General features: G+C 35.7%; 1 protein-coding gene across 2 annotated transcripts; it reads right to left on the bottom strand.

The window, feature by feature from the left end:
* Positions 1-1,937: 1,937 nt before the first annotated feature.
* Positions 1,938-20,347, bottom strand: LOC121854993 (SAP domain-containing ribonucleoprotein-like). 2 transcript variants are annotated; one of them, XM_042349811.1, is made up of 8 exons: positions 20,243-20,347; positions 17,348-17,444; positions 15,978-16,132; positions 12,663-12,860; positions 9,830-9,970; positions 8,009-8,080; positions 6,130-6,221; positions 1,938-5,207 (listed from the first exon to the last, which is right to left on the bottom strand). In XM_042349811.1, exons 1-8 carry the CDS (start codon positions 20,273-20,275, stop codon positions 5,096-5,098), a joined length of 900 nt encoding a protein of 299 aa, XP_042205745.1. In that variant the 5' UTR covers positions 20,276-20,347; the 3' UTR covers positions 1,938-5,095. The 2 variants fall into 2 exon arrangements, with proteins under 2 accessions (XP_042205745.1, XP_042205746.1); XM_042349812.1 differs by having other exon boundaries at positions 15,987-16,132.
* Between the last annotated feature and the right edge of the window lie 397 nt (positions 20,348-20,744).

Below are 20,744 nucleotides of genomic sequence, written 5' to 3'. Positions count from 1 at the left end.
ATACACTTACCAACCATCCCGACATATCAGTGTAGTATACGTATTGTTTCGGAAGTCGTCGATCTCACCCTGCACCGATACTTTTTGGTGCGAGTGTACAATACAGGTATTTTTTAGTGAAGGAACGCAGGCAACTTAGACTTTGACAAGTATTATCCGTGGCCATTGAACCTATTTCCCATAAGCCTTTAATCTTGCCAACTACGGGTTTTTTCAGCAGCCTACCCCCCCCCCCCTCGTGGTTGGTGAGGAACTACGTACTGTATTCACTTCCTTGACCCCTCATCCCTCTTGCAGCAAACATCAGCTATCAACACAACTTTATTATAGGTTCATTATTACGGTAGACCCTCGATTCTATGGAATAATGGGGGGGGGCGGTCCACTAATGCCATTTATCAGTGGATTCCAAATAAAGGAAAAACAAAGAAAAAATAACAAACACAATAACAGGTAAAGACATTAAAGATATAATAAACATTGTAAAAGGATGTAAATAAAGGAGTACCTGTATAGAGTAATTTCACTTACCTTTTATGTCTGATAGAGGAGTTTATTTTGCCATGATTGTATTGCATAGTAGTGACTTGGAATAACCTATTCTGAGTCAGTGAAGCTCTGACCCTTCACTTGCATTAACTTTATACAGTACAGTATAACCATAACAGTAATACTATGGTGTGCTCAGGATACGTTTAGCGTATAGTGGGTGGAAGGGAGGGAAGTGGGAGGCAGTGGTTAACATACGGGTCTGCTCTAGCTGAAGCTAATCCATCTGTGCATCACTGAAATTATGATTTAGATGGTGATAATAGAGGGAGATTGTGGTAAGTGGTGAGGTGGTGTTGCATCTATTGGTTTCTTTAGTAACACTGCACCACTGCTATGTTATTGAACAGCTGATTATAAGCATAAATAAGCAACATTGTATCCATTCAACATTACTTTACATAATAGTATTTTAAAATATGGAGTGAGAAACCAGAAAGGTGAGGGTGATTAGAGAGATGGAGTGGAAAGGAGTGGTAACACGCACCATGTGTTAACAAGCACTGCTCAACAGCTGATCTTTAACCCACCACACACGTGTGATGTCTGTAATGCGAGAGACTTTTCCCTGAAATTCTTGAAATGTTAAAAAAAGGGTTATTGAAGAGTTCCATGACCAAATATTACAGCTAACAGAGATTAATGTATACAGTATTCTCATATGATCAACCTCTTATGGTGTGTCACTCATCATAAATAATATAATATCTTTAATATTAAAACCAAATACAATACTGTATACAGTATATAATTTGTAATCTGACCTGAAAATAAGAGGATACGTTGCATCAAAAGTGACACCTCAGTCCCTCCTCAAATCTGCCCCCTCCACAATGTAGTAAGTAAATGGAAAATTTCTTTAAGACAGAAACTATTTATTATGATGGGAAATAGATTACAACACGGCATCAAGATCAAATTACATACTGTACTGTATATAAAGAGGAATGAAAATCTGAGTCGTAACAACGATGTCAGTACTTGTCCCAGTCTATATACTTCCCAAACACAGGTGTCCTCAGAGTCATATTTGTTCCAGTAATCATAAAGATCAGGGCTATGGGCATGGGGGCATCAATGTGGTGAGGGTGAAAACAAACATCCCCAAGTACATGTTGGTGACGCACTTCTACCAATTATACTATGGATACAAAATTTACAGTACGAAACAATCTTATCAACGAAAACAGTTATCAACAACCAGACTTATATCCGATTTTCTAGAAACAGTCCAGATAAGAAGCCCCCCCCCCCCAGATTTGCTTTTACGTACCGGACTAGTGTCTGCCCCAATTAGTCTGGTGTATCGAGCTTCTAACTGTACACTGAAAGGAAAAGTTCTCTTCAACATTCAGGCATGATGATTTTGTCTTAAATTATAGAGGATATAACTACTCTTAACATTTATTGCAAGTTTGAAATTCATATCTTAAAAATTTTTAATACTCAACCTCAACAGAAATTATATTGTTACAAGTTAGTTCAAGTCTTATGAAATACTAATAATTAGCCTCAACAGTAAAATAAATGGTTACAAATTAATATCTATAAATACAGTACAGGGATATACCCTTTTTTATATAGCATTAGTTAATGTATTTGCCGGCAAATGTTCATTGATTTTACTTTTACTGTACCACACTAGAAAATGTTGTTTCAGATAAATTTGTGCAATGCATTTTGATAACAAAGTGGCTTCTTATATAAACATACTGCAAGTCCACACAATCTATAATTTTATTTTTATCAAACAATTTAAATTCATATACTCTTAAGTTACTTCAGCAGCCTTTGGAGGAGAGATTGCATAGCAAGTTAAATTTTATTTAAAACAATAGCTGCTCATAAAAATTTAATCAATTACATGTTTATTATTGAAGAAAAAAAAAACATGCCAAATAAGGAAAACCAAATAAACACAGTTTACAACAACTTCATCAATGATCAAGAATAAATACTATACACACACACACATCAATGGGCCGTTAGGGTGGCTCAGCTTCCAAGTTTTGATATCGACATCTCTGAGTGAAAAATATTCAGGTGTGTACAAGTTGATTCACTATTGATCGGAGATGGCAAGAGGGTTCCTCAAACACACTTCAAATGGCCATATCCTTACTTATATTAATTGACATAAGGAAACCCACTGTATATGGGTAAACTTTCACTGTTCTGATCAGGTCCAATCTAACATTGCTCTCATCAAATGCCCAACACCACTATGGCTATTTCAAACATGATATCAAAGTTGACCTATAATGATCAATCTTAGTTTATTAGTCATTGACTACAGTTCATAAAGTAAAACATAATTATTTTTCATGTCTTATAAACTCAACCTTCAGAGATCAAACCATTTATATTGTCATTTTGAAATGGGTGGAATTATCTTGTAACACACCAAGACAAACCACTATAAAGGTGGAAACTTTCCTACAACAATTAACAAAATAAGCTATGACCAACTTTACTAAGCTTGAAAAATACTACAGCCAGACTGCATGGAATCCATTTTCTACATGTATACTCTTTTGAGAGTGTGCGTGCATTTCTAAATATGCACATCCCACTAAGATATTTATCTATCAAAATGAAAAATCTGAGCCACTCCAGTGGGTATTTTTTTTTGGGGGATATGTGAAATATTATTGCCTAAGAAAATAAAACCAATCCAAAAACTTTAGAATAAAAATTATCAACTAATGTTCTAACATTAGGAATTTTTGGTATTAAGTAAAAAGTTTAATAAAAATATTATTTAACAAGACGGCTTATATAGGTACAGTGACTAATCCTGAAATATAAAAGATGTATTTCTACATAAGATGTAAAAGAAAAAACCATATCGTAAATTAAATATACCTGAAAAGATAACTATGCAATATGTTTAAGATGAGAATTTTGTGTTTCTTTTTATCTAATTATCGGCTATTCTATTAACTGTTTCTATGAAAATCCATCAAGTAGTTGCTTATACAGACAATTTAAATTCCACAATTAAATTTTTCTTCACACAAGTATTACAAATATTTGATGACAAACAAAAATTTACAGGTACATTACTTTATTATGTGACTGATTTATGCACACATAAGCTCTACAAAGAAGTGTAAAACTACAAGGGTCATGCAAAAAGTAACGAGACAAATTAATGTAACTGCAGAAGTAACGATTTATTATTAGTCATCACATACCTCTTTTTCCACATACTCTCCCTCTACAGCTATGCATTTGTCCCATCTTTCTACGAGTTTTCTTATTCCAGTGGTGAAAAATTCTTTTGGTTGACTCCGTAACCAATTTGGGATTTCTTTCCTCACCTTGTCATTATTTGAAAAATTCTCTCCAAGTAAAGTTATTTTGAGTGGACCAAACATGTGGTAGTCTGATGGTGCAAGATCTGGACTGTATGCGGCAAAATCTCCCAACCCAGTATTGTAATCATTTCCCGAGTATGCTTTGCACTGTGGGTGTTGAAACTTCGACGGGTCGTCCGGTACGATCTTCATCTACAATACTTGTTTGACCATTATTGAATTGTTCAACCCACTTGTAAATGTTCGCTCAATTGATGCAATAGCTTCTGTATAGAAGTGACATTTTGTGATGAATTTCGCTTGGTTTTATCCCTTCCGAATTTAAAAAACGAATAACAGATCGTCATTCTTCCAAAGTTGAAAATACAAGCGGAGCGCTCATCGTTAATGCAACACTTACACTAGACTAATTGAATGAACTGACTAAACAAACAGATGATGTAGCTTATGCATGTCTAAACATGTCATGACATGATCGCTGCACTTGCCCACCCCTTTGCCGTCTACATTTAAAAGTTTCGTTACTTATTGAATGACCTTTGTACAGTACAATCATTAAATAGTCAAAAACAAATACGAAATTGGAAATATAAGTGAAGTTGCTTTATGCCCTTAAAATAAACAACTAACATATCTTTTAGACTTTACAAAAAATTCATTCATTCTTTTTTAATGAAGTGCTTCTTTGTACTACATATATTTGATGTCTTTTCATAATAACATTACACTTGAAAAAGTTGACCTTTACACAATACTCTAATTTGGAAAAATTCACATACTATACTGTACACACACACACACACACACACAATAAAAAATAAAAATAAAAACTATATGCCCACTTGGGTCCGGTGTTTGGAAATGAACACAATGTACAATAGTTCCGGTTCAGCTGGTATTTCTGATTGTGAGTTACACCTGATAATAACAATGATAACCGAACCGAAACTGCTGTAGCTTGTATTCATTACCGAACACATCGGACCCAGGTGGGCAGTTAGTTTTTTTTGGTGTGTGTACATGTAAGACATCTGGTGGTGGTGCTTATACTGATTGCACGCCAATGCAGCAAAATATTGTGATATACATCAACATCTTGCACACAAGTGAACATTTCCATCTGAATTATCAATAAAACTAGAAATTGACTTGTCTTGGTGATTTACATTTATTACTTTAATGTATATCAATAATTTTTGCCATATTTACTAGGCATGTATTTGACTTCATTGTGCACCAAATCTTTCAGCTCGCTTTTTCTTCAATGCATCCTCATCTTTGTTTCCCGCATCTCCAAAACGTGCTATCCTTGCAGTTGCAGCCGAATCTAAACTGGTTCTGCAATTGAAATAAATACGATTACTTACAGTATGAAGACACCAATAAGCCAGTTCTGTAACATATGAACACGGTCAGAACCAGAAATTCATACATTTAGAGGAATCAGCAAATATTTAGTCAGTTAATGGTATTGCATGAAAGAAGTGCACTTCATCCCTTGCCAAAAATTCAACATTTAAACTTAATAATGGAAAAAAAATAAATATAAAAATTCAATACAAAATACACGAAGAAATTAATTTTGGAAAAAAAAAATCACTGCAAACAATAAATAATTTTTTTATAACCTCAGCTAAAGTTCAGACAAAAAGTTGGTCACTCTTACGCTAATACAATAAACCCTCACTAATTCAAAATTCAAACAATCTGAATACAGCTACTCCTCGACTTACGACCTGGATTTGGGTCCCTATTCCAGGTCGTAAGTCGAAATGGTCGTAAGTCGGAAATGCTTAAATTTCACCTACATTAATCTGTATGTTCACTGTATGTTCCTTTACCTTTATCTATTGAAGGCTTTTGTTAAACCACCAATGTATGTAATAAGTTATTTATGCCCAATGTATATTTTCAGCCTTCGGGCTGCAGAACTTTTCATTAAACCGTTAATTATTATTATTATTATATATACAATACAGGTAAAAGATATAATTGTCCTAGGGGAAAACACATAAAGGGAATATACATTTCTTTGTACACAAGCCTCCGTCGTTATTGGAGGTTTTCCTGTATTGTAAATATGTGTGTGTGTGTGTGTGTGTAATAATAATAATAAACGGTTTATTAATAGAGTTGCAGCCGGTGGCTGAAAATATACAGACTTACATTTGATTTAGACATAATGATATAATATGCATTGAATACATTTACAGGGCTGTACAGTACATAAATCAGGAGTTGTTCTTATATCACTACTTACATCAAGGTCTTTTCAGTTGCTGTCTTATTCTCTGCTGCTTGAGCTGCATTAAATCTCTCTTGCCTCAACTTTAGTTTCTCCAATTCAGACACCTGTGTAAAATAACAAACATAACAATCATTCATATTTTTTTTTACACGCAGTATTCTGAAAAGATTAATAGACCTAGACAATGTCAGAGGGATGGGATTAAGGAAGTACAGAAGGGTCGTGTTATAGTACAGCTTGATAGTGTTCTTTATACAGTATGGTCAATATACACCCCAAAATATTATACATGTAGTTTGGTACAGTTGCATTATAGTACGGTGATATCCAGCAGTGGAGCTGCCCTAATGATGTGATGCCGCTGAGTCTGGTATGTTTGTCTGCGTCTCTACCCCACGTGTTTCTTCGACACAGTCTTGTCAAGTCAACATCTCAAGTCATGATATGAGATTGTTGATGCAATAATGTTGTTGCCATGAACAACATCATGGATTAGCCTATCCAGTCACTGTCTCCTCTCTCTAACTACCCTCCCTCCAACAGTTTATGATGTTGAACAACAATGATTAAAATGCAAATAGAGAAAATCAGTAAAATTCATAAAATTATCCAAATTAAATCATCAATAACGAGTAGGAAAAACAATACAAAACTCCACTCGTTCCCCCACCTCCCAATCCCTCCTCACCACTTGTCTCCCCACCTCCCAATCCCTCCTCACCACTTGTCTCCCCACCTCCCAATCCCTCCTCACCACTTGTCTCCCCACCTCCCAATCCCTCCTCACCACTTGTCTCCCACTTTCGTCATCTATAAACATCTACTCTTGGAGGTGAATATTTAGATCACCCCAAAAAATTATTTCTTCATCTGACAAAGTATCCTGTTAAACTAGATTCTGTTTCAGATAAACAGGTCAGGGATCAATGGATACGGTGCTCCTTGGTTATGAACACGATGGTTCCTAGGTCATTTGTTAACTAGATCTATTATTTCAATGGGATACTGTTGATGTGGTGGTTTCCTTGCAGAAAAGTACATACAATCTAGGCAAATGCAATTTGGTTCTTTGCAATTGTATGCAAACTATTATGATTGATGATATTCGATGTGGACTTAAGTAGGTAGAGGAGGAAAGAAGAAGAAGTGGGGTGAGAAAGAATAAACTTTTTAATACTTAGAATGTCCTTCACAGCAATATATAGAACCTCTAGGACAGTTTCATAATCCTCTCTCCTTTTTGGAGAGGAACACTGAGGGGAATCATCTTTCTCACCCATGCTAGATGCAGTAATTTCACCAATAAAATTTTAAGTTCACTAGCTGTAACTAAAGAAATAATTTTAATGTAAAAATATTCAGGAGACCAACAACCTCAATACTTCCTCCACTGTAAACAAAGTTAAACAGAGAAGCTTTGGCAGGTGAGTCAAGCGGCTGATGGGCGTACAAACACTAGTTCCCTGAACTAAATATATTATCAATAAGTAAACTAAATTTTAGAATGACTAATAGTTTTAATATAAAAAATGCAAAAATATTAAAGAACACAACCTTCTTGATATTTACTCCACTGGAAACGAATGTAAACATAGAACCGAATACTGTAGTGGCGGACTAGCTGACCAGCTGATGCACACAAAACGTGTTTCTCGTAAGGCTTTCGTTAATCGAAGTTTTGTTTGTTAATCGAACTGAAAATCTTTATGGGAGCTATTTCGTTAACCAAAATTTTGTTAATTGGACCTGTCGTTAACCGAGGGACCACTGTAATCTTACTTTCTCAAAAGAGTTGGCGCTGCTGTTCCACCCCTTTTAGTAAAGCATGCACAAAAGTCAGAGAACTGTTTCAATGGTTTAGTTAGAAATATACACTGGTTGGAATGCTTACCTTGACCAGTGACTTTGAAGTCACTTCTCCAAACCTTTCAGCACGAGCTTTCAGCTTTTCCACATCTGTTCCCTGTATCAAGTACATGTAACAATTAATACATTTGTAATAAAAGAAAACTAACATAAGGGATTCATAAAACTCTGCAGATGTGTATTCACAAGCAAAGAATAATTCACAATGTGGACAGTATGATCACTGGGTTATGCATATTTTAAATACTGGTATGTTTTTAAAAAAGTGACAAGAGTGTTTCATGAACTTATTCACCTCATGAAACATAATAGAAACATAAAAAAAATATACAATTACAATATCCCTGACAAAGCACATAAACTATTATTCATGAACCCGCTGCTCAGATACTTACTAAATGTTTAGCGGTTTTTACCACCCAAAAAGTCATTATTCACATGACATACTCGGGTATACGTATATAGTAGTACAGTAATCTTTGATTATTCAAGTACTGTACAGGTAAATCCCGATATTTGATCAAAATTCGTTCCCCTTAAGAAATAATGTAATTACAACTGATGTGTTCTCGACCCCCAGACTTACAGTACTGTAGTACAAATACTGTATTACTGTAAACAAACTATTCATATGGTACTCACCAAACATCTTATGTATCCACCTTCACTTATTTTCTGATATGTACAGTAACTGACTTTATCTCATAACTATGGCTTCAATGACCTCTCTTTTTAGCACTATCAACACTATCTCACTTTCTCTTATTACTGGCCATGATGAATACAGTGGGTGACTTAGATTTATGGAAGAAATTTTGCAATATAAAAGTCAATATACACTGCCACTGTACACAACTACTCCTGGACACACTGAAAAAGACGCCACGGACATATACAGATGCGCCTGGTACCTTGACTGTGTAACACACAGTTGAATTGGTGAGTTCACCCAGTCAAAACTAAGGCAATAGGTAGTAATTTGGTTAAAATAAGCTAATTGGACAAACTTCGAACAGATAAATCTCGGAACATGCCTGTATTTAGTATTCACATCTCTGACAATTCGTGAGAGGCGAGACAATGCTAAATATACATATACAGTATAGTCTCAATTTACGCGGATTTGGTTTACGTGTTTGGTCATTTTCGAGGCACCTTGCCAGACCGACAATTTTTATTTACACGGTTCATTCCATCATTTACGCGGGGAGCGGCGCGGGCAGGGTGCACACAAGGTTGCCCAGTCAACAAAACATTACCGAGTTCTTTACCCGCCACCCACCACAGCCAGCCCAAGTCAGTGATAGTCAGGATATGGACTTTGAGGGGTTTGACAAAGAGGCCCTGCAAGCCTCTGTGGTGGACAGTGATACAATACAAGTGATACAGGTGAGGGCCAATAATCTGCCCTCTGCCTCGGAACCAACCCCACATCCCCGTGTGCCCAGCCATCTTTTCTACTAACGTAATTGTTAAAGAACCTAATATTATTGATATTTCTCTTAAATATTAATTGTGTGTGCATACCATCATAAAACTAAGATGTTCTTTTTACTACAACGTACGTATTGTGTCGGAAAAAGTGTAGTTTGGGGGTCGGCCTGGTCTCTATTTCAATTAATCCCATATGTTCTGTTATTTCGTTTATGCGTTTCTCGTTTTACGAGGACCTCCACGGGTTCAACTGACCGCGTAAATGGAGAATATACATATATAGTGATATCCCCATTAGCCGGAACAATTGGTGCAGAGCACTTCCAGGAATGAGAGATTTCTGGGTAACGGAAATACATATACTGTATACTGCTTGTACTACATCAGAAAATACAAAAAAAAGATTCCTCACCCCTGTCTCCATTGAGAGCTTGGCTGGTTTCTTGTTGATTGTTGCACCATTTGTGGCCTGCCCAAAACGTGATGCACGGGATAACTTCTTTGCTTCCTCTGTCATTGGAATGCCAAATCTCTCGGCTCTTACTTCAATTGGCTGTTTGTGAAATATAAAGTACAGTACGTATAAGATGTTAATATTTTAAATTAAATCTATTTACTATTCACTTAATTAATAAAATACTGTATGCACTGTTCAGTGCATATTTTTGATAAATAAATATATCAGGTAAAGGTTCTGTTCAGTGTGCATAAAGCACTTCATTAGTTTTACAGGGTAAGCATGCAAATAGAGAAAGGAACATACACAGCACACAGATGTGTATCATCAAGGTAGCAGAGCATGGTTCAACAGAGAAGTGTGACAGTTTTAAATTTAAGAGTAACACAAAGTATTGTAGCTGGTATAGATATTAAGTGAAACACACTAAATTTCTCAAGCCCAAATGATGAGAGGCACCTACAGGTAGTTCTGCTATAACGCGATAATTGTGTTCTTGTAAAATATCGTGTTATAGAAAATTGCTTAATAGAAATAACAGGGTTTATGGAGAAAATAGGGTTAGGTGCAGATTACTCGAAATCGAAAAAATTTAGTAGTTAGCCTAACACAAAGGATAGCACAGTCTAAATAAATGTTACATTCATATCTAATAATGAAATCATACAGTAAATATAACACTTTACCTTGAAAAAATATGAATGTAACTTGATGGGGGAGAAGGGTGATTTTGAGGTTGATAAAATCGAGCTTCTCTTCAAGTGTTATATCCTTTCTTTTACAATCATCACCGGGAATTCTATCACCAGAACGCTTCTTGGAGATATTCTTCTTTACCATATTCACAGTTAATACCACAAAATTGGAGAAATAGTAAGCAAAAATCGCGTTATAGCAAACAAGCGTTCGCGTTATACAAATATTGTTCCTAATTCATAAATCGCGTTAGAGCAAATTCGCGTTATCAAAACACGCGTTATAGCAGAACTCACTGTACTGCCATCTCTGAGCCTTGCCATACATTCCCCCACTTACTCAAACTATTCTTCCTGCTAACCGGATTCTGGTCATGTTTTTCTGGGCTGAGGGTACAGTATGTGTGTCTGGTGCTGGACCCTAGTCTGGTTTGCAAGGGGATCTGGATTAAGCACGTCCAGGTTAAAGGGAGTTTACTGAATATCCAAGTGCCAGCAGAGGATTGTGGTGGTTCTCTCACTTACCAAGAAAATTTTAATATAATATAAAGTGTTCAGAGAAGTAACACTTGATGAGGTGAAGACATAAGATGGTCTTATCAAGCCAAATCTGACGATATTACAGTGAGTTCTGCTATAACGCGTGTTTTGACAACGCGAATTGGCTCTAACGCGATTTATGTATAACGCGAACGCTTGTTTGCTGTAACGCGATTTTTGCTTACTATTTCTCCAATTTTGTGGTATTAACTGTGAATATGGTAAAGAAGAATATCTCCAAGAAGCATTCTGGTGATCGCATTCCCGGTGATGATCGTAAAAGAAAGGCTATAACCCTTGAAGAGAAGCTCGATGTTATCTACCTCAAAATCACCCTTCTCCCCCATCAAGTTATATTCACATTTTTTCAAGGTAAAGTGTTACGTTTACTGTATGATTTCATTATTAGATATGAATGTAACATTTATTTAGACTGTACTATCCTTTGTGTTAGGCTAACTACTAAATTTTTTTCGATTTCGAGTAATAATCTGCACCTAACCCTATTTTCTCCATAAGCCCTGTTATTTCTATTATGCGAAATTCTATAACAAGATGTTTTACAAGAACACAACTATCGCGTTATAGCAGAACTGACTGTATAAGGAACAATTTTGATTCAATGGAAAACTACATTTATGAATTTGACAAATATACACTGGTTGAAGTTCCCATATCCAGCATTCTAACATACAGCGACTTCAACACAACAACAACACTGTTTTTGGAAATTCCTTTACCCAGCAAACCTCCAAAAGAACGGTGTGGTCAGTTGGTAGCGTGAACGAAAATTCTACTACCTGGTGAACCTCCCATCGAGCGGAAGCATCTCGGAGTTTTGCCAGTTGGCCACTAATGTTTTGGCGGCATGCCAATCGCTATATATGCCACTTTAAATACCATATGCAAATACCCGATGGAAATTAAATTTGACAGATAATTTTCCATTAGTTTGCATCTGTTAACATCACTGGTGGCATTGTTGCCAAGTTAGACAGGTCACTGTAGCCACATCCCCCTACCAGGCCAAGCCATGAGTTACACTATGGTTATTTTTCAACTCGTAACTTCAGGTAGATAAACTTGACTTTCTTCATTCTGTTTTTTACTCAGTTACATGCACACAAAATCCTTCATACAAACTGTGCAATAACTATCACAAGGCCAAAAACATACAGGGAATAAACAATTCTTTGTCCATCTTAGACAATATTGGAAATGGATGGACGAGCGCAGCCGCCCTCTTGGACAACCACAAGTCTTCCCCTAGATTCTAAAACCTTCCCAAAGATTCTTGAAGGTGTCCATGTCCCAACATATGTAAATGGTTTGGGTGGCCTCCCAGGTTGTGTACTGGGAGATAAAGTGGATGTGAAGTAGTATTATGCAAGGTTATAGTGGAGATGATGTGGATCAGTGGATATGTAGTCAAGGTCCATTAAGTCGCCTCCATCATCAGTCTCATAATTGAAAATGTGCACCATGAAGCTTGTTAGCGCTACTACTGTACTCTTATTAGAATTTTTTATTTTTTTTTGCATTAAACTACTCACACTTTTATCAGTAGCAGTATCAAGCTTAATGACTTTCTTGGGTGGTGTGTCGCTCTCCTCGTCCTTTTCCTCTTCCTGGGGAGCAGGTGGATCATTCTCTGTCACTGGCTCAACTATGGCAGGAGCTGCTGGTAAGGGTGGCTCAGACCGCTTAAGGCTGATTTTCTTCTTCTCTGGTTGTTCGAGAAGAGTTGCCTCCTGAAAATTTTAAGGCCTTTCAAATATCACTGAAGATTAGTTCCCTTCACAAAACTATGGTGAGCTGTGGACCTAACCATGACTAATTCTTCCATCATAGAAAAATAAACCTGCACATTGCCTGAAGGCTATACTAAAGTTTAGTTGCTATATATACTGTACTGAACATATATTGTAAACTATCTTCTATTATTATGAAAAAATAAAACAAATTTCCATCTCGTTTTCTGACTGGACAACCTGGGCAGCAACTCTAAAGCTTTAACTTTTTAATAATATTTCATACGACCAGCTCATTTTAATTTACAATAGAGAACGATAATTTTTTCAAGTTCAACAATGGATTTCTTTAATATAAAACAATATTCATATATTTTTAAATAGAGAAATCAAGGAATTTTGAGTTTACCTCATGGACAAAGGATACCCCTAAATGACTGCAATTCTTATGCTAATGATTTGGACTATCCCAAGACATTAAATTAGACCATCATTTCTAGTAAAAGTTGATATTTTATTTCTTCAAGACCAAGTTCTCAACAAGCAAAAATATGCAAAAGAGCACCGAGAAAAACATATTGGATCGTAAGTTTACCGACAACAGTTATTTCATAAACCTTACAACAGGATACAAAGCCCTCACTAATGGGAAATCCCTTAGAAGTTTTATATAAGTCCGCATCAAATCCACCTGTTTCAAGGAGACAGGATATTGATTGCATAATTGAGGCACCATGTAAAAAAAAACATAGTGCCATAAATGAATGTCCACATATGGTTTGAGGTGATATGGATTATTGCCATTACAAAAGAACCGTATTTGACTCAACAATCAGAAATTAAAAAAAAAAAAAATTCAAAATAGTTTTGTTTCAAGACTTAATACTTTAAAGGTTGACAAAGAAAGTTTGAATTCAGTCCTACCTGTCTTAGGAAGCCAATACAATCTGACTAGAATATGATTGGTTGGAGTTCTTTGTTGAAGTGAATAAAGAGCCTAGCTATCTGCTTCAGGACATGAGACCACCTTCAAACCAAACCAGAAAGAGTTACATAATACGATATATAGTATGTACAGTACAGTATATCCTGATGTCAAGAAACTTTATCTATCCAAAAAACTTTGCAGCATAAAGATTGCAGATATAGTTTATAATTGCAATTTTTAATCAGCAAATTAATATACGTCACTCAAGGTTTAGTAAAAGTAATCTAAGACATTTTTTCCTTGATTTATTGCCATAAATTGGCCTTATAGGAGGAGTGTGCTTTAATACCTTCATGACCCAAACAGGGAAAGCAAAACCACCTTGGTTTAGGCTACTGCTACAATTTTTTTAAAGATAAGCTGCAATACCTTATCTAACCGACTAATAATGACCTTATCAGACTGATATGAACTACTGCACAGTATATTCAATTAAAATTAACTGTCAGCTGTTGTACACTACTTGGTCACTGATGGAGTACACCATTTCACTGGGTGACTAAAATAAATATGTGATACTTTGCTAAATACATAACCTACCAAATTCACACATGAATTCTTCTATACATGACTGAATTTTCTTCAACTGAACTTAACTGAATTTCATTATATAGAATTTTCTCTGTTGACAGCTCTCTGTGTATGCAATACTGTTACTAAATAAATGCATATACCACAATGGTATGAGACTTTCTATAAAATAGTTGCACAGTAAACATAAAGTTTACAGAAAGCAGGGAATGAAAAATAAAAAGTCATGACCTTACAGATGCAAGTGTATAAAAAGAATGTACGTTAATGTTGGTTTTAACCTCAAAAACAATTTACCGTATATACTCGTGTGTAGTTCAAGTTTTTAAGACCAAATTTTTAGGCAAAAAATTGGGGGTCGACCTCTACATGGGTAATAGTTTTGTTAGGTTGAATCCGTGCATGATGGGTAGGGCGAGGAGCAACTTTTAGCTTCAGACATGAAAAATACTTACCATTTACTGCCAGTAAACAATAGAAATGTAAAATATGTACCAATTAGTAATGAAAAGCTGTGCAGTGCCTTCAGCAGATGAAGCTCACCAACTTACAAAAGGCTAAATTACCTTACAACGTGCTTTCAGTAGTCTATGTTGAAGTTCTTAGCACAGGGTAACTTATCATATCATATACGTTATCACAGTTCTCATTGATCTACAAAAAATACCGGTAATAAAAACCTTTTCGATATTTCACACTTAATATAATACCCGGTAATCCACCTCAACCTCGAATTGTTTACAACGATGCACGACACACCACCAGCTGTTGAGTATCAGCTAGACGGTACACTTGTTTTTCGAATCGTTTTCAGTTAAGAAACCGTTACATCACACGTATATTTTACCTTAACTGTGCCTGAATGAATATATTCTCAGATATTAATAGTAGTTTTGCTGAAACGTGATGTATTTCAATGTAAAATAGGATAAAATACATGACGAAAACAAAAGACTTTACCTAACCTTCCGATGTTCATGAGATATTATTCGTTTTTTTAATAGTTTTCGGTTAAAATACTGTTATCATTAGAATGATATTCAATTCATACTGTGCTTGATATAATGCATTCACGGAAATGTAAATTTTTTTCCTGAAATGACATACATATTACAGTGGAAAGTGGGATAAAACCATGACGAAAACAATCGACTTTCGCTTTCTTTCGTTGTTCAAAAGATGTTACCGTAATCGCTTTTCGAATGGTTTTCAGTTGAAAAAACTGTTGTCTTACAATAATATTCACTCCTAATTGACTTGAATAAATACTTGAATGGAAATATACAATACTTTTGCTGAAACTACCCGCGTTTCAGTGTAAAGTGTCGTAATAATGGTAACCAATTTGCCTTCGGCGCTCGGTGTTTCAGGCACGGCGACCCTCAGTTTATAGGAAGCAGTGTTTTTAGTGAAGATTTTGCTGTTCCATTACCTTCAAAAACTTGGGTCGACCTATAAACGAGGCATATCATAAATTAATGATTTCTTGGTCAAAAAATCAGGGTCGACCTATAAACGAGGTAGAATTATAGACGAGTATATACGGTATTTACTTCTATCAATTTTCTTTACATTATATTCATGAAATAAACACACACATCTCGAACCCTTATGGCGCCTCCTAAGGCAGCCTCCTCCTCTTGTGGAGTCAACTTAACCAACTCTGTTGAATCCATGTCGTCTCCACCTAGGATCTCCTCTTCGTCAAAGTCCTCGTCATCACCTTCAACGTTACTAATCGGAACATTTTCACCTGAAGGAAAGAATTTAATAATAAAGACTGTGACATTAATAATAATACTTTAATTTAAAAATCAATATCAATATAAAAATATACATAAGTGATGGTAATGGAACTTGAAAAGGCCATACCTGCTCTGCTCTTTGTCAGATAAAACTGAGGTGTGAGAGCAGATTTAAAGAAGTTTCAGTGACAGCCAATGAACAATATTTTTTTTTACTCTTTCAAGTTTTTCCCACAACATCTTAAGATCACACACATATTCTTTCCCTTTATCTACTGATATTCACACACTGGCAGAAAATAACTAACACCGCAAATATTTTAGGGGTACAGTATACAAAGCATCTGAGCATAAAACACTTTATTCAATTAGCTATGTATAAAAACCAACCATAGACCCAGTCCTTGAAATAGATGTCACTGCACAGTCATAAAAAATATACATACACAAAAAAAAAAAAAATAAATAAAGAAAGAAACATTTAGTGCCTCAGTGCATGTGTCCATATTCATTAATTGTTAACGATACATTCTGGGTTTGGTTACCTAGAGTACAAAACATAGAATATTTAAAGAAGGTAGGAACCTAATCAAGAAAGCCAGATGAAATTAGGGTGACTTGGAGGTACCGTCCACAATTTGAGACGGAACAGCCGAGTGGTGAGTACATAATATGCCTTTTGTTTACTGTACTGTAGTTATTTACTGTTATAAATTAATTTTCTCATATCTCGCCATTCTTCTATTATCAGAGACAACTCCAGGTAGAGAAAAAATTTTCAGACAATAGCTACATAAATTTATAACGTGGGCTTTTATGGGAAATTTATGTTTGTTTAACGTACAGGCTTTCAGGAACTTATCTTGTGTTCAGCAGATGTTGACTGTACAACACTTAAACTCAATATGAAAATTTAACAAAATAGAATCATTGATAGTGTCAGTGTGTACTCCACCACACCCCACACCATCCACTTTTATGGAAAAGACTAAGTTATATAATCTATTTGCACGTTTACTTCACACAGTACTTACATAAATTGAAAAAAAAAACTATGGAAGATCTAATGGGGAATGAATAGCCATGAATTAAGAGCTAAGCAGTAGCTAGTAACTTACCTATACCTGTGGTAATTAAATACACACTGTATTTATAAAAATGTTTCCATCATTTTACCATGATATAAAGTTCAATAATGTACAGTACTTTAAAAATATACTCACCACCTTCTAGTGCCTCCTGTAGTCTTTCCACAAGTTCATTCTTGTTTCCAGTTACTGATAGCCCCCGTGACTTAAGTTCCTTCTTCAGGTCAGCCACCTTCGGAGGCAAGTAAAATTTTTTTTAAACACCATTATGGCTTAAAGTAAACCGAAATTCAATCTAAAAAATTTACTGAAGAAGTAAACTCCCTTATGCCCAGTACCATAGGTACAATACAAAGCCATCCACTTAAGAATAAAATAAAGTACAGTACTACAGTAAAAAATTTAACGCACGGTTTTTCCCCAAGACCGCAGTTGTTCAAACACAGGTGTCATATGAAGCAGGTTAAGGTCATCTCGTACCCAAGACAACTCATACCCAAGATAAATTGTACTAAAAAAAACTCGTACTCATGCCAACTCGTAGCCAAGATAACTTGTACCCAACTCTCGAGATAACTCGTACCCAACTCACGCTTTGATTTTTTTCAGAAGGAAGCACAGGCTTTATGTAGTACTGCAGAATACAAAGTAACCAAAATTAGACAATGAAAAAGTTATGTTGATGACAACACTTCTCCAGAGTCTATATTATGCGGGCTGCAGGCTAGAATGGTTGCATAAAAAAATTTACACAATCTGTTGTTTTTTTGTTTTTTTATGGGGAATAGCCCACCCGGGCGCAGATCATCGACCCACATCGGGGCCTAGGGGGCAAAAAATAAGAAATTAAAAATAGAAAAGGAAAAGGTTATATTAATCTACACGCGAAGATGCTGGAAAACCAGCTTTTTATAAGTGAGACAGATTGTATGAGTGTGGAAACACAGAAGAAGGCAGAGCTTTCCACAGTTTGGCTGTGTGAGGAAAGAAGGAGGTACTATAACGGGTTATTCTAGTGTGACCCATCCACAGAGAAATGGTGGTCATCGCGGGCAAGATGTGTGTTACGAGCCCACGGCCTTGCCGGCGGTACACAGGATGCCAAATCCACCGAACATTGCCCGTTAAAGTACCTGTAAAAGAGTGAGAGTGAAGCAACATTGCTGCGAAGAGAAAGGGAAGAAAGATTGTAAACTAAAGGAGGAGAGCTAATAAGACGAAATGCCTTTGATTCCACCCTACCTAACAGTTGGACAGAAGAGCAACCCCAGATATGAGAGCAGTACTGCTTTAAAAACAGCTAATTCTTCTTAAGGAAATGAAACATTAAAGACTTACCATATTCAATGTTCTTTTTCCATTTCACAAAATAATGCTTTTATCTTCTATGGAGATATTTCCTAAAGTTGGTTTGGGGTGAACCAGATATGAGATTTTGCTATCCAGCCATATATCAGAAAAATAACCGGCCACATGATTAAAAATAACGGAAGTGTTATATTTTTTTAAGTTGTAGTTTAAATTTGAAGGCCAAAAGCATATGTTTAGTACCTAAATAACCTAAAATAAAGCAAATTAATTCAGGGATAGATAGGTTAATTAGGAGGGTTTGTTCGTTTGTCTTATTACAATAAATCATTGGTGGTAGGTGGTTGCTGGCATGAGGATACACCAGGTATGAAACACTGTCCCAGACAAAATTGCCATAAAACTTCGTTATTTGCTGATTTTTATTAATTTACTAGTATAAAACTATTTAAAATCATCTTTTCACAAATGCTCAAAAGTAATCTTTCATTTTTCAAGTGTATGGAACGGAAGCATTAACCTCCGAGACATACGTGTTAATTAAAATACTTCTCCTAAGATGGAAGTGCATTATTTTAGGTTAGGTTAGGTTAGGTTTAATAGTATTCACATGGAAAGTTCACTGGGAGGATTGCTTAGGATTTAGGATCTCTTCTTTGCCTCCAAGCGTATAAGCAATTAACCCTAAACGTGGAGGCGATGAGGACAACAGCACTAAATGTCCTCATAAGAAATAAAATGGAATAATAAAAGTAAAAAAAAAGTCAATTCATTAAAATACCACAAGGAATGAAGGTCTCAGTCTCCTTGTTTCTTCTGAAGTAAGTTCAAAGTTACAACAATAGATCAAGTAACAACAAATAGATTTAATGCACGGTATATAGGTACGGCAGCCATTTACGAAACGTTCCTGTCTATCGATACGGCAGCAGAATGTGAATGTGTTATGGGCAGATTATACGATGATAATTACTAAGATGGCCTTCTTTCTACCTAACCTAACCTCACCTCACCATACGATTAACAACACAGTCCATCCATCAATACGGCTGTCGTACCAACATCCACTACGTACTTTTAGCCCACTCGCTGCAATTCCCGCACTTTAATTTTATTGACTACCACCAGATGATTTTATTCAGCATAGGGAAAATTCCATCAGCCAGAGGGTTAGGTTAGGTTATATAAATAAATAACAAGAGTCATCCCTTCTTAACATTTACATCAGGAAGCAAAGTGTCCATAACCAAAGTCCCACAACACTACTACTGTATTGGTGTCCACGATGTACTAACAAAAGTGAACCAATCATAAAGAAGTGATTATAAACTTAAGCTTTACCTTTTGTGTATACTTCTTGTCCAGCTTAATGGCCCGGTGGTTGGGATTCAAATTCCTCGTCTGATAACTCTACCCTTGCCGCCTGCCTTATGATATTTTCCTAGGTACACTCTATATTAATCAAATACTAAGATTCCTAAGCCACAAGGTGAGCAAGTGTGAAACCTTTCTAAGCTTGGCAGTGAGCCATAACGTACTGAAAGCGGCAAATTGTTGCGGCTTCAAGCTGCTAGTAATTACTATCAATTTTCTTTAGTTAACAAGTACTGCTGGCTATTGCAGTGATTATCCAAATATCTCTGACTTTAGAATTACAATTACACTTATAAAAATCGAGAAACATCATCATCTAACATGTATTATGGACCATTTAAGCCTTACCTTCATTTTGGTTACTTGTGTAGCGTCATCCATGTTTGTTTCTAACAGGGAGACTGAATAGAAATTTTAACTCTTTTTGGATTTAATATTCTAATAAATATACTTGAGCTGAATAATCTGTTTTTATAAATATTTCTCAACAATAATGATCTTAAATAATTATTAATATAGACTGTTATATAAGGCTTGCGTTCTGCTCCATTTTTATTGTGTTCTGACTATATAAGAAATTACTTATCTAATCTAGGATGAACATAAACTTTTATAATGAATGGGAAGAAATAACCAGTGGTTCTTATTATCTTAGTCATATATGGATTTACCTGAATTATCTAATGGCCACCAAAAATAACACCAGATAAGCAAAGTTCATAAAGTAACAAAGAATGGACCAACCGCCGTTAGGACTAGTAAACTGAAAATGGTGAAATGATAAATATGAAATAACAAATAAATAAAAGAGGCGGCCATGCCAACGGAAGGCCATTGTGCCGGCTCATCC

This window comes from Homarus americanus, unplaced genomic scaffold, assembly GCF_018991925.1.
Source record: "Homarus americanus isolate GMGI-L3 unplaced genomic scaffold, GMGI_Hamer_2.0 scaffold33275, whole genome shotgun sequence".
NCBI lineage: Eukaryota > Metazoa > Arthropoda > Malacostraca > Decapoda > Nephropidae > Homarus > Homarus americanus.
Note: the sequence above shows the minus strand (reverse complement) of the source record. Positions and strands in the feature narration are given on the sequence as shown.

Bases quoted from the DNA above. Each gene is read 5' to 3' on its own strand.
- LOC121854993 (XM_042349811.1), bottom strand. From the start codon at position 20,275: ATGGATGACGCTACACAAGTAACCAAAATGAAG. The intron at 17,445-20,242 runs GTAAGGCTTAAA...TTGCCTCCGAAG, and splicing joins CACAAGTAACCAAAATGAAG to GTGGCTGACCTGAAGAAGGA. The intron at 12,861-15,977 runs GTGTGTGTTTAT...TAAAATTTTCAG, and splicing joins GCGCCATAAGGGTTCGAGAT to GAGGCAACTCTTCTCGAACA.